We start from the raw sequence: 18,392 nt of genomic DNA on the forward strand, positions 1-18,392 counted from the left end.
CATTAATATGCACTGGCACCCAAAATAGTAAAGCAGCAGATTAGATTAAAACAATTAGGGACTTTCACTTTGTCAATGTGCTGGTACGGTTGTCTGGTCAGTGCTTTAGGCTTTATTAGGCAAGGCAAGCCACTAGCTATGAATGTAGCACAGTAAAGACTTTGAGCGTTGTATCAGGATAAGCCGCCTCAATTTAGTTTGAGTTCATCACTGCTTTCAATTTTGTTATGTCGTAAGCGGCGTATATGAAAAACAGCAGTGGAAAAAGGCCAATAAGAATTTCTGAGCAAGCTAATTAATTGGAGGGGGGTGTCTCCAAGCTATCAATTATATTCAAAATCTTCCTATTTACAAATAATTAATTATAAGCGATAGCAGTAATTTAGGTAATGAAAGCCACCTGGCTAATGGCATTGGTATCATATGCTGCGACAGTACTTAGCATTTGGTGGATCTGCATGCAGAGAGTGGTGTGTGAAGCACCTCTTCAGGGCATGGAACTAGCTAATTGAGGCATGATGGCAGATTTTTCTTTCTTCCTTTCTACATTTGACATTGAGGATATTTTGAGGTAGTAAAAATTCAATATTCTTGATTCCATATTACAATTTTAGGTAACACTTGTGCAACTTATGCATCTTAGTCACTACAGTGTATAAAGTGCAAGTATTAGGCACATTCCATTACAGAATGTTTGACCTTTGTGTACAAGGTAAAAGAATCACAAATGAAAGCAACATTCTGAAATGTACGTTAGCCTTCTCTATCCCTACTATAATTGTATTTTCTTCCTTAACATCAAAATGTTATACAGAGGGAAATAGCTGGATGTGCTTTGGTTAAATACTCTACATATGCAAATGTCTCTAATTGCACATGCTGATAGGCAAAATGCTAACATCTGTCTTCTCAGCTAAGACTACCGTCATCAGCAGCGAGACAAATGTGGAGGCAGAAAAAAAGTCTTTAGACCTTAATGTATAAATGTGATGCATTTTGACAACACATAGAAACAAACACAGATCCAAGAGTCACGCAGCTACAAACAAATACTTGCACAACGAACACACGTGTTTACAGTTCCAAGTAGATTTTACTTGTTTTTCTTAAGAGCTGTGTACATGCAGCTCAACATCTGTATTATAAATATTTAAAATGTGTAAAATATTTATATTCAGGTATAGCTTTATTGAGAAGTAAATTGTGAACAAAACAATGTAGTGATCTTACAAACAAAGCATCGTAATTCCTATCAGCACAGAGTGCATTCTACTACAGTCAGTTACTCTCTTCAAGGCTGAGTTATACTTGGTTGCACATTGTGTCTCGCACCAAAAAGAGCCAATCTACAAGCCCACAACGCGTTCTCTGAGGAACCTACAGTTGAGACAGCCTTCCAGCCTGCAGGGGACTGAGGACAGAAATGGCTTTAGCAGATGCTCAGTGGGACATCTCTCTGACTACAACCCCCCCCCCCCCCCCCATGCACACATACACTTTTCCCCCTTTATTATAATCTTTATCTGCGTCTTCGGTCGTGTCCTGAGATGTCAGGACAGTTACATAATGATAGTAAGGAGAGTGGGACTTATAATACAGTCACCACCCTAATTGTGATTCTTCCTGATAGGTGGGGGTCCTCGTGACGCCTTCTGTGACAAAACACATTATAGCAATAATGGCACATTGCTATTGTTATAGCGCAATTACTATCATTGCTGTCTCTGCAAACTCTCGTGGAAAATTGAAAATGAGGCCGAAGTTATACGTCAAGTGGCGTGCGTATCCTGGTCTGGCAAGGAAACACATAACACTGACCAACTGCCTACTCCCTCAAGCGCAGCTAGGGTACTTGTACCATTCTGGGCAATTTGTTTCATTCTTCTCTTGCAATTGATCCGAGTATGCAAACAGAACCTGGGGCTAGAGAGACTCCAGCATAGCAGCCCAGCTATGCAGTTGTACACTGAGCTATAGGTTTTCCTGCGTGTGTGTGTGTGTGTGTGTGTGTGTGTGTGTGTGTGTGTGTGTGTGTGTGTGTGTGTGTGTGTGTGTGTGTGTGTACTTTCCATAGCCAGTACACTGGTTTAGCATTTTGTTTTGTTTTCTTAAAAGGCAACTTAACTTATTCAATACTATAGTGCAGAAGTTGTTAATTCCCTTCTACTGTTTAGATTATGCGGTTTAATACTATGCATGGTAATGCAATAATTGCAACCTTTTTGAACTTTGAGGATCAGCTATCGTCCCTTCCCCTCCCTATCGTCCCATAATCACCATAAACCGCATCCTACTTTAGCAATTGGCTCCTTTGAGCTTACCTCAGTGTTTTTAGCCCAATGAGCCGAAGAGGCTTTACAATCTAGCGAGTGTGCTTGGACAACGTCCGTACGATATGAAGAGGAAGCAGATCATTCCCGTGCTTCCTAATCAAGTAATTGATCACATCTATTATTCATGAACTCCTTAGCCTGACATGAAGTTGTAAACTCAGCAGTCTCACTCCTCCTCTTCTCTCTCTCTCTCTCTCTCTTCTTTCTTTCCATCCATCCCTTCATCCTTCCAATGTTCGTTTGATCACGTAAAGCAATGTAATTGTTCCGTCAGTTTCTGAGAAGGTTGTACCCATAAGCCCCGACCACCAGCTTGCGTTTGGATCTATAAAAAGGTAGACAGGGGTGTGAGGCCATGCACTGGAGGCTGCTGGGGTTGCCCTCATAGCATCAGCATAACGTTGCCGTCAGGTGGAAACCCTCACTTCTTTCAGGAATTGGGGGAAAAAATTAACTGTGTTCCAATCGATCTAATGTAGTTATTATTTAGTCAAACCTGTTGCCTTGGACAGACAGTTTTAAATTGTGGTCACTCAATCACTGGACGGTGGGTGGACAGTTTGTGGAAGTCACATGTTATTAGATTCCAGCATCTCGCCATTAAACCAAGAGAAGCTATTAACATGTGGTAAAACATGTTGGTAATGCTTTATACCACCTTTATAGTTGCTGTACCTTTATTTCTTTACCTTTATGCCCTATTTTGTGGCAAAAGTAGCGGATATAGCTGATCTACAAGCTCACAATGTGTTTTGAGCTGGTCTATTTTTGAAAACCTTTAAAATAAAAACAATGTTCACCTAGAACGACTTGCCCAAAACAGGGACACCAAGTTGAAAGTGATTAAGTCTGTCTGTGGGTTTTTATAAATATTTAACCAATGAAAAGTATTAACAAGAGCTTGTAGCTAAATAATAACTGCATTGGATCCATTGGAACACAGGTTCTTTTTTTTTCCATTTCCAGAAAAGAAATGGCTTTAGGCAGACGTTTTCCAGTCGCTTTTTGCAGATATATATACACATATACATACATACATACATACATACATATATATACATACATACATATACACACACACACACACACACACACACAGGAATGTAATAGATTAGCTGCCTTTCTGTAACAATTATTTTACAACAGTTACAATAATTGTTACAGAAATGCAGCTTATCGATTACATTCCGGTGACGTAATTCATACAACACATCAAAATAGGTATTTGTGTCTCACTATGCCAATTATCATCATGTCCTACCCCACGAGTCACAGAATACAATGTTATGTCACCAGTTTTGCTGTAGCAGTTGCGATACAAGACAGGAAAAACATTGTTGGTTTTACTCAGGAAACCATTTCCCAGAAACAAGAAAACGTTCCTAAGACGTTTCGTCTTAATCTTATTTGGTCAACATCTTGAATTTCAGGCATACAGTGTAGATAATTGGCGGGCGTTACATGATTATTTGGCAGTGGTTGAGGTCAATCTTTTTTAATCTGAGCAGCACTAATGCAGGTCAGGGATCAGTGTGTAAGTTTTTATTAATGAACATTTGGGAAATAATCATGATGATCAAAAGAAAACAACTCGAGTAAAAACAAGGAAACAAGACTAGGCGATTTCAGCCTCTGGATATAGTAGGTCAACTGGCAACTCTTCCCATTACATGCATTTACAAGCACAGGATGTTTGCTTTAATATAAAAAATGTTACACAGACAAATTATCAAATGATTACTTTGAATGTAGACACAGTATATGCACTGCTATAAAGAGGCAGCACTTTACTGGCCTTAGTGCAGACACTTTATAAATTATATACGTATTATAGTTATAAATTCAGTATATACTACATTAAGCTTGGAGTAAAATAATTTTGCTACCTCCAATGTTGCTATCAGCTGTATTGTACAGTATGTTGTGTGAACATCAACACCTTGAAAGGGAAAAAAGTAGAACAGATACTAACTGAGATTACCTAAATAACTTAAACTTAAAGCAAGTACAGGCGAAAGAAAATGAGAATTACTGACTAATGAGCTTTTTTTTTTTTTTTTTTTTTTGTATGTATTATTTATTGTCAAAATGTCATATGAGAATGTAAGTCTAAATGATAAGGTGTGAAAAACTTCTGTCTATACTAAAAAGTAGACTAAGAGAAAAAACCTACAAGAAATACAAATGTTGCTGAATCCACAAAGGCAAACTACTGTATGTTCAGTCAAGCCTTTGTAAATTGCCATTCTCACTCTAACATTAATGCAACATAAACACAAGCGTAGCCCAATTTAATGCACTGAGCCCATAACCAAATCCTTAGGTTTAACCAGTATGTAATAGAGAGATAAACACCATACCATAACCACAATAAATAATCAATGAGCAAGTCCCCCCCAAGCCTGAATATTATCAACAAGAACAAAGTGTATGCAGCCCAGAAATCACCATATCAATGGCACATGCTACAACAACCATGGCCTCCGCTTTCCTTCCCAAGATCATGCTAGATAAACCCCAAATAACAGAGAAATTAACAAATGCTTGACATTTGCTCAACATCCATTATTCTGACACTTCTTCAGAATTTCAAAAGGCTGAACGCATGCTTAATCAACATTCATATTCCCAGAGCGAGCCACGGCACCATATTGCAGCCCGCCTCACTGCTGATGAAAACGGCACATTAGGGCCCGATTCGAAAAACGTTCAGGGACTCCTCGCCAGGGAGCTGAGTGTGAGTGTGTGTGTGTGTGTGTGTGTGTGTGTGTGTGTGTGTGTGTGTGTGTGTGTGTGTGTGTGTAGTCTGTGCACGCGCGCACGCACGCACACGCACGCACACGCAGAGAAAGAAAGAGAGAAATAGGGAGAGAGAAGGGAAGTGAGATGGGGAGGGGACTTCACACTTTTCCTCCTCAGCAATTTCCAAAAAAGAGGCATCTGTCCCATTGTACAGACCCACCCTCAAACCCTGCCCTGAAATTTGCGAAAGCCATATGTATAATGAGCTGGATGGCATTTTAAAGAGGGGAGTAATCATGCCATCCAAATTCATTCATAATATAGCACACGGGGAGCCAAAGGAGTCTCACTTTCCCCTCCCTCTTTCCTTACACAGCCCCTCTCTGGGGACACAAAGAGTGGAGGGACTAGGGTTCCCCTCTGGACCAGAGGGAAGCCAGGCGAGGCCTCAGAGAGCAGCCCATCATTTCCAATTCTAATATGTGGCAAGAGAAAGGCCTGATGGGACTGATGTCACATTCCTCCCCTTGCCGGCCTGCGATCAGCCTCCCCCCTTGCCGCCTGCCTGGCTCTTATTGTAGCTGCTAGCCACAGTCCAGACACTAGGCAGGACACCACGGCTGGCTGAGACAGGGGGTGGGCAAGGAAGAGGGGGCAAGAATGGGGGTTGATATTTGCATGTCCCTCCATTGTGAGCGGGGGTAAAAAGTGACAGCACCGTGTCCAATTCTTTTCCCCTCAGAGCAGCTCTCGCCCGGCAGGAGAGGCCAGGCTGACAGATGACTCCCAACATCTGTGTTATGCAGGCGTTACAGATGAGGGATTGCACATCGCCCTCTCTCTCTCTCCCTTTCTATCTATCTATCTGACCCTCCTTCTCTCCTCCCACTATCAAATATACCCTTAGCCACAGCTGAAAGACTGACAGACCTTCCGTGGAAATTACCCTGAAATGGCCTATCACAATCAAAATTGTGACTTTTTGTCACTTTGACTACCCAATCAAAAGGTATGATTACCAAATTCTTTGTACTCAAAGAAAGGGGTCAGAGATGTCAAAATGAATGGCTATGAATATTTTATTGGAGTTACATAAATATAATGGTGTAATTCACAATAAATAAAAGCAGAGACTATACAGAGTGTGTGTATATGTATGTATGTATGTATGTATGTATGTATGTATGTATGTATGTATGTATGTATGTATGTATGTGTGTGTATGTATATATATATATATATATATATATATATATATATATATATATATATATATATATATATATATATATATATATATATATATATATATATACACACACATACACACACACACACACACATATATACGTCACATACACACACACACCAATAGGACACATCCCACCTGAAAAGAACATTTTAGCGACAGTGCCTCATGGGGAAACTAGGCCATAACACACAAAGCTAAAGATCATTACTCAACATTTCATCAATTCTAAATCAACCAGTGTTATGTAAAATGATTTGATATGTAGAAATACCTGTCTTCTCCACCCGACTGTCTTCTTATTCCCCTTCCAAACCCATGCCCATTGCCAACCCCATCCCCCTTTCTGTCCAGCCAACATCTCCCCCCCCTCCCACCCCCTGCCAGCTCTAGCCTGGCCAATATTTACGCAGTGGCAGGGCTCCCACACAGTCCGAGGGGACAGGAGGGGAGGGGGCAGGGGGGCGGTTGACTGCCGTGCCTGAGCGCATGCTAAGAGATGATGGATGGCCTAGTCGATATGTTATGTCTTAAGAGCCTGATTTCCTGCCAGTCCAATCACTAACCCTCCAGAGCCCAGCTCAGCTGATTGGACAACCAGAATAATTTTGCAGGCTGTGAAAACACTGCTGCCGTGCCTGTCTGTCAGGCCCAGTGACGAGACTCTGGGATTTTAAAGACCAGGGGCCTCCCCAAGATCGGTTATGGCGAACGAAATAATAACAATAACCGGCAAGACTAAACAAAAGAGCCAGCACCTCTGGGAGAACCTGACCATGCAGAATTGTTGGAATGAAAACGGTCCAATGTTTTTCTTTAATTATTACCTCCACCTTTGCAAAGTCTTTGAAAATGCTTTTTGGAGGGATAAATCTACTTTTGGTTAAAGCAACATTTTAAATGAATACGTTTGCATTAGGAAACAAATACCAAGAGAAGAGATCTTGCAATAATCACAGTAGGAGGGACTTTCTACTATTGAGAAAAATGTTCCCTAAACATGCTGGATGTTGTATGCACTTTGCACTCATAACATATTCTGCAAAATGCTGACAGTGAGAACAAAGGCAAGCTCAAGGTAGGTTGTGTCCCCCTTGGGGACCCAGTACCTTCTTCTAGAGCGGTGATTAGGGCACAATGGAAGTAGGAAGCTCCAAATACATGCGACTTTGTAAGTGACCTCGACGGGATCAGCCGCGGTGTCCTGGCGGCCTTGGGGGATTACACGTGTTACATTCAATAAAGAGAGGGCCCTCAGTGTCAAGGAGAAACGCAAACACAACCATTAACCCCTCGCTTCGATTTCTGAATGCACAGCAGCTGCATGGCAGAACAGTGAACAATGCTTGAACAGCAGCTTATGCAGGAAGAACTGTGCAGCACTATCAGTGGTTATAATGGGTGTAAAGTTGAAGTAGAAAGTGGCACAGGAAATTAGGGCTGACGAATGACAATATAGGCAAACAATTAAATAACACAAATCTATACTGTATCTGCGACCAAACTCACCAAAGTCCTCAATATTCATATTGTGCTACTGGTGCTTGAAATCAGGAAAAGACAACACTTATACAATATCAATCAGTGACACTCACAATATCCAAAATTCTAAACAATATCTAGTCTCACTCTCATATCGATATAAAATATTGATATATTTCCCAGTCTTACTGGAAATATAACAATAATCTGAACTTTGAAAAAACATATATTGCATGACACGTGTATAATCAAATGTACCCTTCAGCTTATAGTATGAAAATAAGGTTTCTTTTTAATTAGGTTAATAAAACAATAGTGTAAAATGTAGTGTAACATGTTGTGGTCAGATTTGGTCAATATTAGGCTCCCAGGTTGTTCAGTTGTCAATATAACAATAAGCCTACCACCATATCTTACATCCAGACAGCTTACTACAACACACACACACACACACACGCACGTGCGCGTGTGCACGCACGCACAAGTATGTTCTCTATAGTAAATAAATTCAGATGAATGTCTACTTACTTTGGAAATCTTTCCTTCAACATCTTCATGCATTGACGCGTCGGTCTCAGTTGCTCGATGCATCTCACTATCTCTTTATATTCAGCTCGGGAGAGTCTCATCTTCTTTTAGTCGGCTAACGTTGTGTGTATCTATGCAGACAGACAATGATATGATCAGATGATACAAACAACTGTTAACATTATGTATCTATACAGGCAGACGAGGATATGATCAGCTAATAGTTTGGCAACAGCTGTTAACATTGTGTATCTAATCTATAAAACAAGCAGCCAAGGATTTGATCAGATGATTCTAACAACTGTTGTTGATATTATCTATATAGGCAGACAATGATTTGATTAGCCCAGTGTCAGTGGTTCTCTAACATTTTCATGTCAAGGACACCCAAACACGAAAGGGCCTTTCTGTGCATGTTCTCCCCGTGTCCCCCTAGGGTAGGTACCCTCGCAAAAAACATGCAGTAATTCTCGTCTCTACTGTATACTGCCTCCCCATGGTCAGCCGGGGCGCCTGATAGAGGGGAAAGGAACTGGTTGGAATAACGCGTTCCTTCCACGCGCTACGTCCTACCGGGGAAACTCCCCCCTGTCAGCTGATAAGAATCGGCCTGCTCACTTCTCATGCATTGAAGGAAGCATGAGCTACAAGCTTAGTCAATTGGCACTGGGTGAAAAATAAATGGGTTGCAAAAATAGTGGGATAAAAGAAATAAGAGAAAAAAGGACACCCAAATTTATATGTATTTGGCCGGGGACCCCCATCCGAAAATATTTTGTGCCAGGAATCCACATAAGATTTGTGCTGTTAAAATGTTTCAAAAGTATTAACCAAGATTTTTTTGAAAATGGAAGATCTACAAGCTCACAACACCAATATATAGAGTTAAAGTGGTTCAACTGTTTTTGATGCGATATTTTAAAAAAAAGTGCTGGGGACCCTCTGCACTAGAACCCCCCCCCCAAAAAAAGACCCCTCCAAAATGGGGTCCAGGCAACGTTGTGCATATTGTTGCACAACGTTGTTCACAGGGCTGGACCCCTTTTTTTTTTAACTCTATGGGGCTGGACGCACAGTGAAGCTAGACCACCACTAGCCATGGTTCACATGACGATGGTATGACAGTCATGTTTCAGGGCTAGACCACCACTTGCTTTTGTTTTTTTCTTGCTGCTCTAATGTTATATGTGTGTAATCTCGGCATCATTGTAAATGAGGGTCTCCCTCAATGATCTCTCCGAGAATCTTAAATAAAGGTTGCATGAATATACAGACAGAAGGATTTGTTCAGCTAATACAAGTGTGGTGGTCAACAAACAGCGATTTGAGGAGAGGAGAGGAGAGGAGAGAGAGAGAGAGAGAGAGAGAGAGAGAGAGAGAGAGAGAGAGAGAGAGAGAGAGAGGAGAGGAGAGGAGAGGAGAGGAGAGGAGAGAGAGAGAGAGAGAGAGACAGACAGACAGACAGGGATTTTATCTGATACAGACAGTTGACAACAACAAATGATATGCATGTTATATACAAACAGACAGGGATTTGATCTCCTGAGTCCTGGTATTAGTGTGGTCAACATCTGTAGAATGGCAAACAACGTACTGGCTGACTGACAGCTGTCACTCAACGTGTCTGAACAGCTGGTCCTGAGGCTGCAAAGTGCAAGGCTAATACTACTTAGCTTCATGCTATGCTTTTAGCGCTAACTAGGCCATATAAACAACAGCGTTTAACACTCATATAGATTTGAGCAAGTGCGCACATTCAGGAATACCTCGTACATGTTTCCGGGACACGTATTACTAAGCAAAAAGGTTTTATTTACCACACATACAGGTCGCTGTTGACAGATTCGTGATGGCTTCCCGCGAGGAAGTTGAAGCGTCGGCGTTCGTCTAACGAGCTCGCTGATTGGTCGACTTGACGCTGGAGCTGAGTATGGAGGTGCGTAACTGGCTGCTCGGCCATATCAGGGCTGGACGCACTGTGAAGCTAGACCACCACTTGCTGCGAACAGGGTTGCCATGTACACTTGTTATAAGCGAATTTGGGCTTGTTTTTCCTGGTAAGTCGCTTGTAAATATTGGTAGTTAGTTGCGGGTTGCGTTTTTTTTTGGGCTTGTTTCTAAAGTGTAGTTGCTTATTTGGGCTTGCTTCCGATTATTTTTTTTTATTATTTAAACCAGTGGTTCTCAAATATTTCCTTGTCATCAAGTCATGGACCCCCAAATTAATATGTATTTGTCCCTAAAACCCCATCTGAAAATGTTTTGTGCCAGGGAGCGGAGCCCCGTACCAGATTTGATTTGTTTAGAATGTTTAAAACATATTCCAAATATTTTATTTCACGATTTTTTGAAAATAGCCTATCTACAAACTCACAACACGTCGCATTGTGAGCTTGTATATCAGCTATTTTAAAACAGCCAATGTATATAGGTTTAAAGTGGTGAGCTTGTAGATCGGCTATTTTCAAATAGCCGATGTATACAGTACTGTATATATACGTTTTCATGTTGTTCATGTGGCCTCTAAGTTGATTCTTTTGGGCTTGCTTTCCTAGACCTGGTTGCTTGTTTCTCTCACAACATCTGGCACCACTTGTATCCATTCTGCACAGACAGTCGTCGCTTCAAAGGTTACAAAATCAGGTATTAAAAATGAACTCGCATGACGCAACACTCACCGACATGTCTCTTAATACATTGGTGTACTGTAAAGTAACTAAGTACATTTACTCAAGTACTGTACTTAAGTAAAATGTTTAGGTATTTACTTTACTGGAGTATTTCCAAATTTCTGTAGGCTACTTTTACTTCTACTCCACTACATCTCAGAGGCAAATATTGTGCTTTTTACTCCACTACAATTATATGAAAACGTTATAGTTACTTGTTACTTTGTATATCTTTATGATTATTTCAAAACATGCATATTCCAATTTATCCCTATACTTGGCTATTTGAAAATAGCAGATCTACATGCTCACAGCGTTGTGAGATTGTAGATCTACTATTTTAAAAAGATTTGTATACATTTATACATAACATAACACTTGAAACGTGAAATGAGACATTCTACATAAGGAGTACTTTTACTTTCAGTACTTGAGTGTATTTTAATGCGAATACCTTTGTACTTTTACTCAAGTACATTTTTAATATTGGACTTTTTTGTGGACTTTTTGGACATTTCTACATTGTGGTATTGGTACTTTTACTTAAGTACAAAAAAATAGTACTTTTTCCACCACTGTGTGTGGGGGAAAAACGTTGCAATGTGTGAATGAGACAAAGAGTGAGACGAAGACTCGGAGAATGCGAGTGACAGGCTGTGTGTGTGTGTGTGTGTGTGTGTGTGTGTGTAAGAGGGACCTTAAATAACACTACTGTGTAATCCAGCCGTTTACAGTACTTTTGGGGCTCAGTCAGGGCACCTAGTATATTATTTCTGTCATCCACGGCACCCATAAATTGCATTGTTACTTTCACTCTACCACCTCATATTCATGGCATATTTTACTACTTTGACATTTTACATAACAGTGTGACATTTGTATAATGATTATTACTGCTGTTAATATTATTATTATTATCATCATCGTCTTATGGAGATCACAACATTCAAATGAACACACACAGTTGAAACTAAGGCTAAGCATAATGTTCACTCTCTTTCATTTTGTGATTTCAATCTTTTAAAATAGTCAGTGTTTTTCTCTTTGGACTTACATCCTGATGGCTAAGAGACTTGAGAGATCCGTTTTGGTTGAAAATAACTTGGTACTTGATTCTTCAACTCCTATAAAATCATTATTATAATAAAGTGATGTTTGTAAATTCCAAATATTATAACATTTTTACACGGCACCCCTGGACATGCGTCACAGCACCCTATGTGCCAACTACCAAGGCACCCACTTTGAGAAACCATGCACTTTCCTCAAATATAGCCTGGACTCAGCCTCTTTTACTCGTGTCATGTGTAAGTGACAATGTCACACCAGACTTGTAGAGTTTAACGTACATTTGATTTGGCTGTAGCTTACAGCAGTGATTCTCAACCTTTTCATTTCAAGGACCCCCAGTTTTTTTATAAGGCCACAGACCCTCATTTGATCATTTTGTTTTAATTTGATCTCTGACCCCAATATACACAGTAAAATCCTCAGTGTTCATTTTGTACAAATAGACCTGTAAGGGTCCATTTGGTTGCATTTGTAGCAACATTCTCTGAGTTACAGTCTGTGCGGGTCCATTTGGTTCATTTAGCTGGGGACCCCTCAAAGACCCCTGGGCATCCCCACTTTAAGAGCCAGTGTTACAGTATTAAAGGGCCAACATAACTGCACCTACAATGTACAGGTCATCTACTAGCCTAGTTATTCATTTTGTAGCCTAGTACAGTGGTAAGTGAATGTGTTGATCAAAAAACATATGATTCAGATATTCTTTTATCAACTGAGCACAATTTCTGATGAGTAAATATGAATAATCTTATTGTCTTTAGGTTGTCGTGGAGCCTACAGATTTCAGTTGCCTATAGTAGCTGTTTTGTTCAATTCTGCTTTGTTAACATTTTCTATCATCAAATGATAAATTGATGATAGTGGTCTCTCGTGGAAACATAGTGGCTTCATTTTATACTAATGTTACCTCCACAATCCGGTATTTTAAACTCTCCTTTCCACCAAGTAGACAAAGATTACTGTCCATATGGAGTGCATTAAATAGCGTTTTCACTGTATTTGGCAGGACTGTATGGCTCTTATGAAGACTTAAGAGTGTAAAAAGTTGGAGTAGTAGGTATGCAGCTGAGACATCACTGATGTGTTATATATCTACTTTCAACTTGCGATAGTTTATACTCTGAATGCCCCTGGCAGGAACACTTAAATGTGGATTGGGGATAATCATATACTAGAAAACACTCAGAAGATTTGTAAAACGAGTGTTATTGAGATTAGCGCGTAAGTGTGCACTGTGCCTCAAGTTAGAACACTTAGCTTGTGTCTATAATGTGCTTACATTTCAATGGAAATAACCTACTCCAAGGCTACTCCAATTTGAGTGTCCATATATGCAATCCGATCTATGAAACTGTATTCGGTATCTTCAGAGATGATAGCAAATAAATGATTAATAATTTATATTAGATTTTGTTCCATGAAACGGAAGCCTTTTTTGTTTATTTGTTTTAGGCAACACTAAGGTAGGCATAGGACATAAGTGACTAAACAAAATGTCCCTGTAGATAAATATCATTTTCCAGTGGTATAATTGTTTTATAATTGTGTTAATTACTCTCTGAACAGTGCTAAACCTCAGTTCTCTTTCACAATGTCTTTACAGATGCAGCAGGATCAGTTGATATCATTTCAAGGTAAGTTTGACTTATTACTTGTATATTCCCCCCTTATTGTATGGGTAATGTAGGCCTATATCTAAAAAAATAATATTTTTTCCATAGTTGGGGAAAATGTCTAATCCTGGCAAAATTGTTAGCCTAAATTTGGCTCTCATCTCCATTATTATTTTGAAGACCAATAGGTCTACATTAAATAATCCTTTTGTAGATCAAATATATTTCTTGACATCTCTGTTTGGTGCCTTTTGTGGGCGAACAATGCACCCGTGACCAGGAGGGAATCTATCTGACCTGTGGTGCATCAGAAAATAGAGCTCATTGTTATTGGGCAGTGTAGTATGATGACTGAGATGAGCAGAGGTCTGGGGCAGCGCGCTCAACGGCACACAGTCTCAGAGTCTAAAAGGGCTCAGCGCTCCATGGTGGCTACAAAAGGGAGCTGTGTACTGGGATTGGTATGACCAGATAAGATCAGGGCCTCTGAGGCAGTCTGGTCTGATTGGTATAAAGGGCCGAGGTCAGGGGCAGCAAGAGCAGTTTATTCATCTAGGTATCAGAGGATCAGGGGGTTTGGTGGGGAGCGGCGTGTGTAATAGGTATAAAAGGATCAGTGTAATGTGATGGTATAGAAAGATAAAAATCAGAGAAGGGGTTGGAAAGGCAGTGTACTGTAATGCTCCAAAGGCTTGGGAGGGAGGTGGGTCAGAGTTTGAATGCATGTGTGTGTGTGTGTGTGTGTCTGTCTGCACGAATCAGTTTTACGTTCCCGTGTCTCATCTTTGATGGCTACGTGAGCCACGGCGGGCTGTGATGCGAGCTGAAGGGGGAGCGAGGGAAGCGACGTAAGGGGACATGGGGACATGGGGAGAGATTGTAGAGAGGAAAGAGGAGAGCGCTTTGGAGACGGCGTGTAAACAGGGCAGCGGTACACACACCACGGTGCCGTTAACCAGCTGTGAAGCCTGCTCACAGTGGGAGATGAATTTACAAAGGATGTCTCCCTCTGATATCCAGGAGATGCTGCAGTGATCCCTGCTCCACTGCTCCCGGCACACCATTGTAGTGCTAAGCACTGTGCCGCTAATGGTACTTATATACCTTAATGCCTTGGAAACATTTACATTTCGCTCACAGCACAGGGCAGAGTGTGGAGCTGTGGAGGGCAGGAAATGTATGTGTGTGTGTGTGTGTGTGTGTGTGTGTGTGTGTGTGTGTGTGTGTGTGTGTGTGTGTGTGTGTGTGTGTGTGTGTGTGTGTGTGTGTGTGTGTGTGTGTGTGTGTGTGTGTGTGTGTGTGTGTGTGTGTGTGTGTGTGTGTGTGTGTATAGGTGAGAGAGAAAGCAAGCTTTTCTGTATCGACCATATCTTCAGCACATGACTGTTTTTAATCTGAACATTTGTGAGGTTGGGTAATTTCCCTTACACATCACGCTGTTTAAGGAAATTGCACACTCCTCCATCTCCATACCTATTAGCCCTGCCTTACCATATCCAGTAATATTACTCACCACACAAAGAGCGCATTTTGTTACGCTGGATCGTCAGCAGGACTGTCAGTAATGTTTTTTCTTTCTTTTTTTTCTTTTTGGCGAAGTCAGTGACTTCACTCCTCTCCACCGCAGAATCGCTCTCCAATCTTCAGGGGAGTCTAGTCTATTGCCCCCCCCCCCCCCAAAAAAAGAAAAGAAACACAGTTTAAACATGAGGCAAGCCATAACCAGGAAATGCCTGTAGTATTAGCAAGGTATCAGATTCATGCATGCCCCCTCCCACCCGAACAGCACGACTGCCCCTGAAAATCCCACATCCATATTTTACATCAAGGGAGACAAGACACATGTGTTTCACCCCAGCTTTGAAAGCTGTTTTTTCCATTTATTTTATTATCCTTTAATTAATTTAATTAGAGGGCAAGTAATTAAATGCAATTGTGCTCACTGAGCTCCCTCAAAACACACACATACTCACACACCTCTCTTTCCCGGTTGTAAATTGCCCTAAACAACATGTGCGGTGTGAACAAATTTACTGGATTAATAGGGGATTGATAATATTTTGGGATTGTATTTCACACTAAACGGCTGCACGCGGAAACAAAGGCTGCAGCCCAAGCTCATTAATCATAGTCAACGGGTTGCCCGGGTGCAATTTGCATGACGGAGGTGGCAGCACATGCTGCCGTTCGGCCCAGGTTGCCTGGATCTGCCTCGATTTGGCCAAACCGTTAACGCCGCGTCAATCAAGGATAACCCAGTAATACTCCAACAGAGGAAGGGGGGAAGGAAAAAAAGAAAAACATTTTCTCCTCATTACCCCCCACCCCCCTCTCTGTCCTCCCCAGCCCTGTCTACCCAACTTCTGATTTCAGTTACCACTAATTATACTGGCTTGATGGGAGAAAAATAGAAACCAATTTGTTAGGCTATACGTTAGTTAAAATATTCAATTGATTGTTTTTCAAAATGGAGCATCTTAAAAAGGCATTAAGGCCTGCAATGGTTCAAGTCTTTATATAAAATAAGGTTATGTGAAAAAAAAGAAGAAATTACATTACTCTAAATACGGTGGTATTTTGCTTGAACGAAATGTATATTGTATGTAGTATATTTTAATAGAAATACATCTACAGTAACTGTGCAATATTCACTTACCTACAAAGAAACTTTTTTTTCCGTCTGGATTTTTGTCACTGAGTGCATGCATCACAGCTGAGAACCTCACTAAGCCATTTTAACTGCAGATAATTGGGTTCAGTCTTGATGCAGTGAGGTTCAAAATGAAGCACATTTTCACAAAGCTGTAATCTCACTACTGGCTCCACTCACTGAATTCTAATTATCTCCTCATGAACTTTAAAAAAAGACAATGTTTTAATGGCTTTTTAACTCTATAAGAAGTGTGTGTGTGTGTGTGTGTGTGTGTGTGTGTGTGTGTGTGTGTGTGTGTGTGTGTGTGTGTGTGTGTGTGTGTGTGTGTATGTGTGTGTGTGTGTGTGTGTGTGTGTGTGTGTGTGTGTGTGTGTGTGTGTGTGTGTGTGTGTGTGCGCGTGTGTGTGCGCGTGTGTGTCGGTGGGTGGGAGTGTGGGTGCGTGCGTGCATTCATGCATGTGGGTGAATGCACACAATGCATGCATGTACATTCACACTTGTTTGTGTATTCTTGCTGCTGCCCCCCCCCCCTTCACACCCTTCTAAGGGAGAAGGGAGGACAGCACGGACACACACACACACACACACACACACACACACACACACACACACACACACACACACACACACACACACACACACACACACACACACACACACACAGCCACACACACACATACAGCCACACACATGCAGACACCCACCATCCCTGTCGCCACACACACACACAAAAACACACACACAGACATGTGAATGCGGCTTGTGTCTGGTCTGGTTTCTCTACCTAGCTCTGTTGCTGAAGCGCACGCTGTGCTCGCTCTCCCCATCCCTAATATCCTGGAGGCATTTTTCTCATTATCAAATATTGTTTGATGTCTTTCTTTCTTGATGATTAACCGTGGTCACCAAACACTGGTCTGGATTGTTTAAAATTTAATTTTGGTGCTCTGAAGTACCTGCAGAGTGGCTGGCTGGTGTGGGGGGGGGGGGGGGCACCCCATATTTTATGTATGCTATTTTTCATGCTGAAATGCAAGAAGACACACGTTGAAAAACACAATGAATCCTGGAGGAGAATCATTAGCAGAATACTTTGTGGTTTTTATGGCCATTGTTATTCAATGCTGTATTGAGATGCAATAAATTATTCTGTTTATTATGGGTTTATGGATCTAATCCCATTTTCAGAATAATTATTCTGTGCCACATTCTGTACACATTTTTCTTTCTTTTTGCAGTTAAAATACATATGTATGATTGCATAGTCTGCAGGATTCATAGTATTACTCATGTCAATTTTTTATTTGTGCATCTTTTGCATATTCACTAGTATTGTATGTGGAACAATATAGACCATCTGGATATATCTGTTATAATTTAAATGCCATAGGGACAGACATCTTGCCTTACAAGATTTATGGAACTATTGACATTGTAAGGAAACAAATAGGAAAACAACAGTCTGCCATAATGTCAGCATGTCAAAACTATATTGAATATTTGAAATATCTGTGTATCTGGAGCTGAATAGCCGCCACTGTATTGGTCTAATGATATTATCCTCTGAAATTTGGAGTGAAAGAGAAATGGCAGAAATGAGCAGTACAATTGTCTGCCCTGTCTTATTTAAACAAATCGCAAGAGTAGAGAGAAAAAGAGTGAGGGAAAGAACGAACAAGGGCGAGAGAGAGAAAGACTGAAGGAAAGAGAGAGAGAGAGAGAGCTCTGGAAATGAAAGGTTATGCTTCGCCCCGTGTGTTTGTATTGTCAATAACTGGAGATGGCTGTCAAGAAAGTGGAGAGATAAAGGTCAATAACTCAGGCAAATGTGTTTGTATGTGTACACTCCTGCTGATAGCACAGCAAACGTCAGGGGCCATGTCTGACACCACACAACAATAACACAAATAGTGGGGCTAGCACTAGAATAGTCATTATTATTGTCGTTGCTGGAAAATGAGAGGGAACCTCAGCACATGGCTTTGACAGCACGGCACAGTGTCACTCAAACATGTCACTCCATAATGAAACACACTAGAGATCATGAAAAGG

At 41.0% G+C, this 18,392-nt stretch overlaps 1 protein-coding gene across 8 annotated transcripts in view; it reads right to left on the bottom strand.

The window, feature by feature from the left end:
* Positions 1 to 15,330, bottom strand: part of cdin1 (CDAN1 interacting nuclease 1) — a 72,318-nt gene extending 56,988 nt beyond the window's left edge. For 3 of the 8 annotated variants that reach the window (XM_080413697.1, XM_080413693.1, XM_080413700.1), the window contains exons 1-2: positions 10,152 to 10,203; positions 8,335 to 8,465 (exon numbers count right to left, since the gene is read on the bottom strand). In XM_080413697.1, the coding sequence (XP_080269823.1) occupies positions 8,335 to 8,397 (63 nt within the window). In that variant the 5' untranslated portion in view covers positions 8,398 to 8,465; positions 10,152 to 10,203. Of the gene's footprint in view, positions 1 to 8,334; positions 8,466 to 9,928; positions 10,055 to 10,100; positions 10,204 to 15,200 lie in introns of those variants that run through there. The other 5 variants (XM_080413698.1, XM_080413694.1, XM_080413699.1 and 2 more) reach the window with 3 other exon arrangements.
* Positions 15,331 to 18,392: the final 3,062 nt, after the last annotated feature.

This window comes from Gymnoscopelus braueri (assembly GCF_963280865.1).
Source record: "Gymnoscopelus braueri genome assembly, chromosome: 19".
Classification (NCBI taxonomy): domain Eukaryota; kingdom Metazoa; phylum Chordata; class Actinopteri; order Myctophiformes; family Myctophidae; genus Gymnoscopelus; species Gymnoscopelus braueri.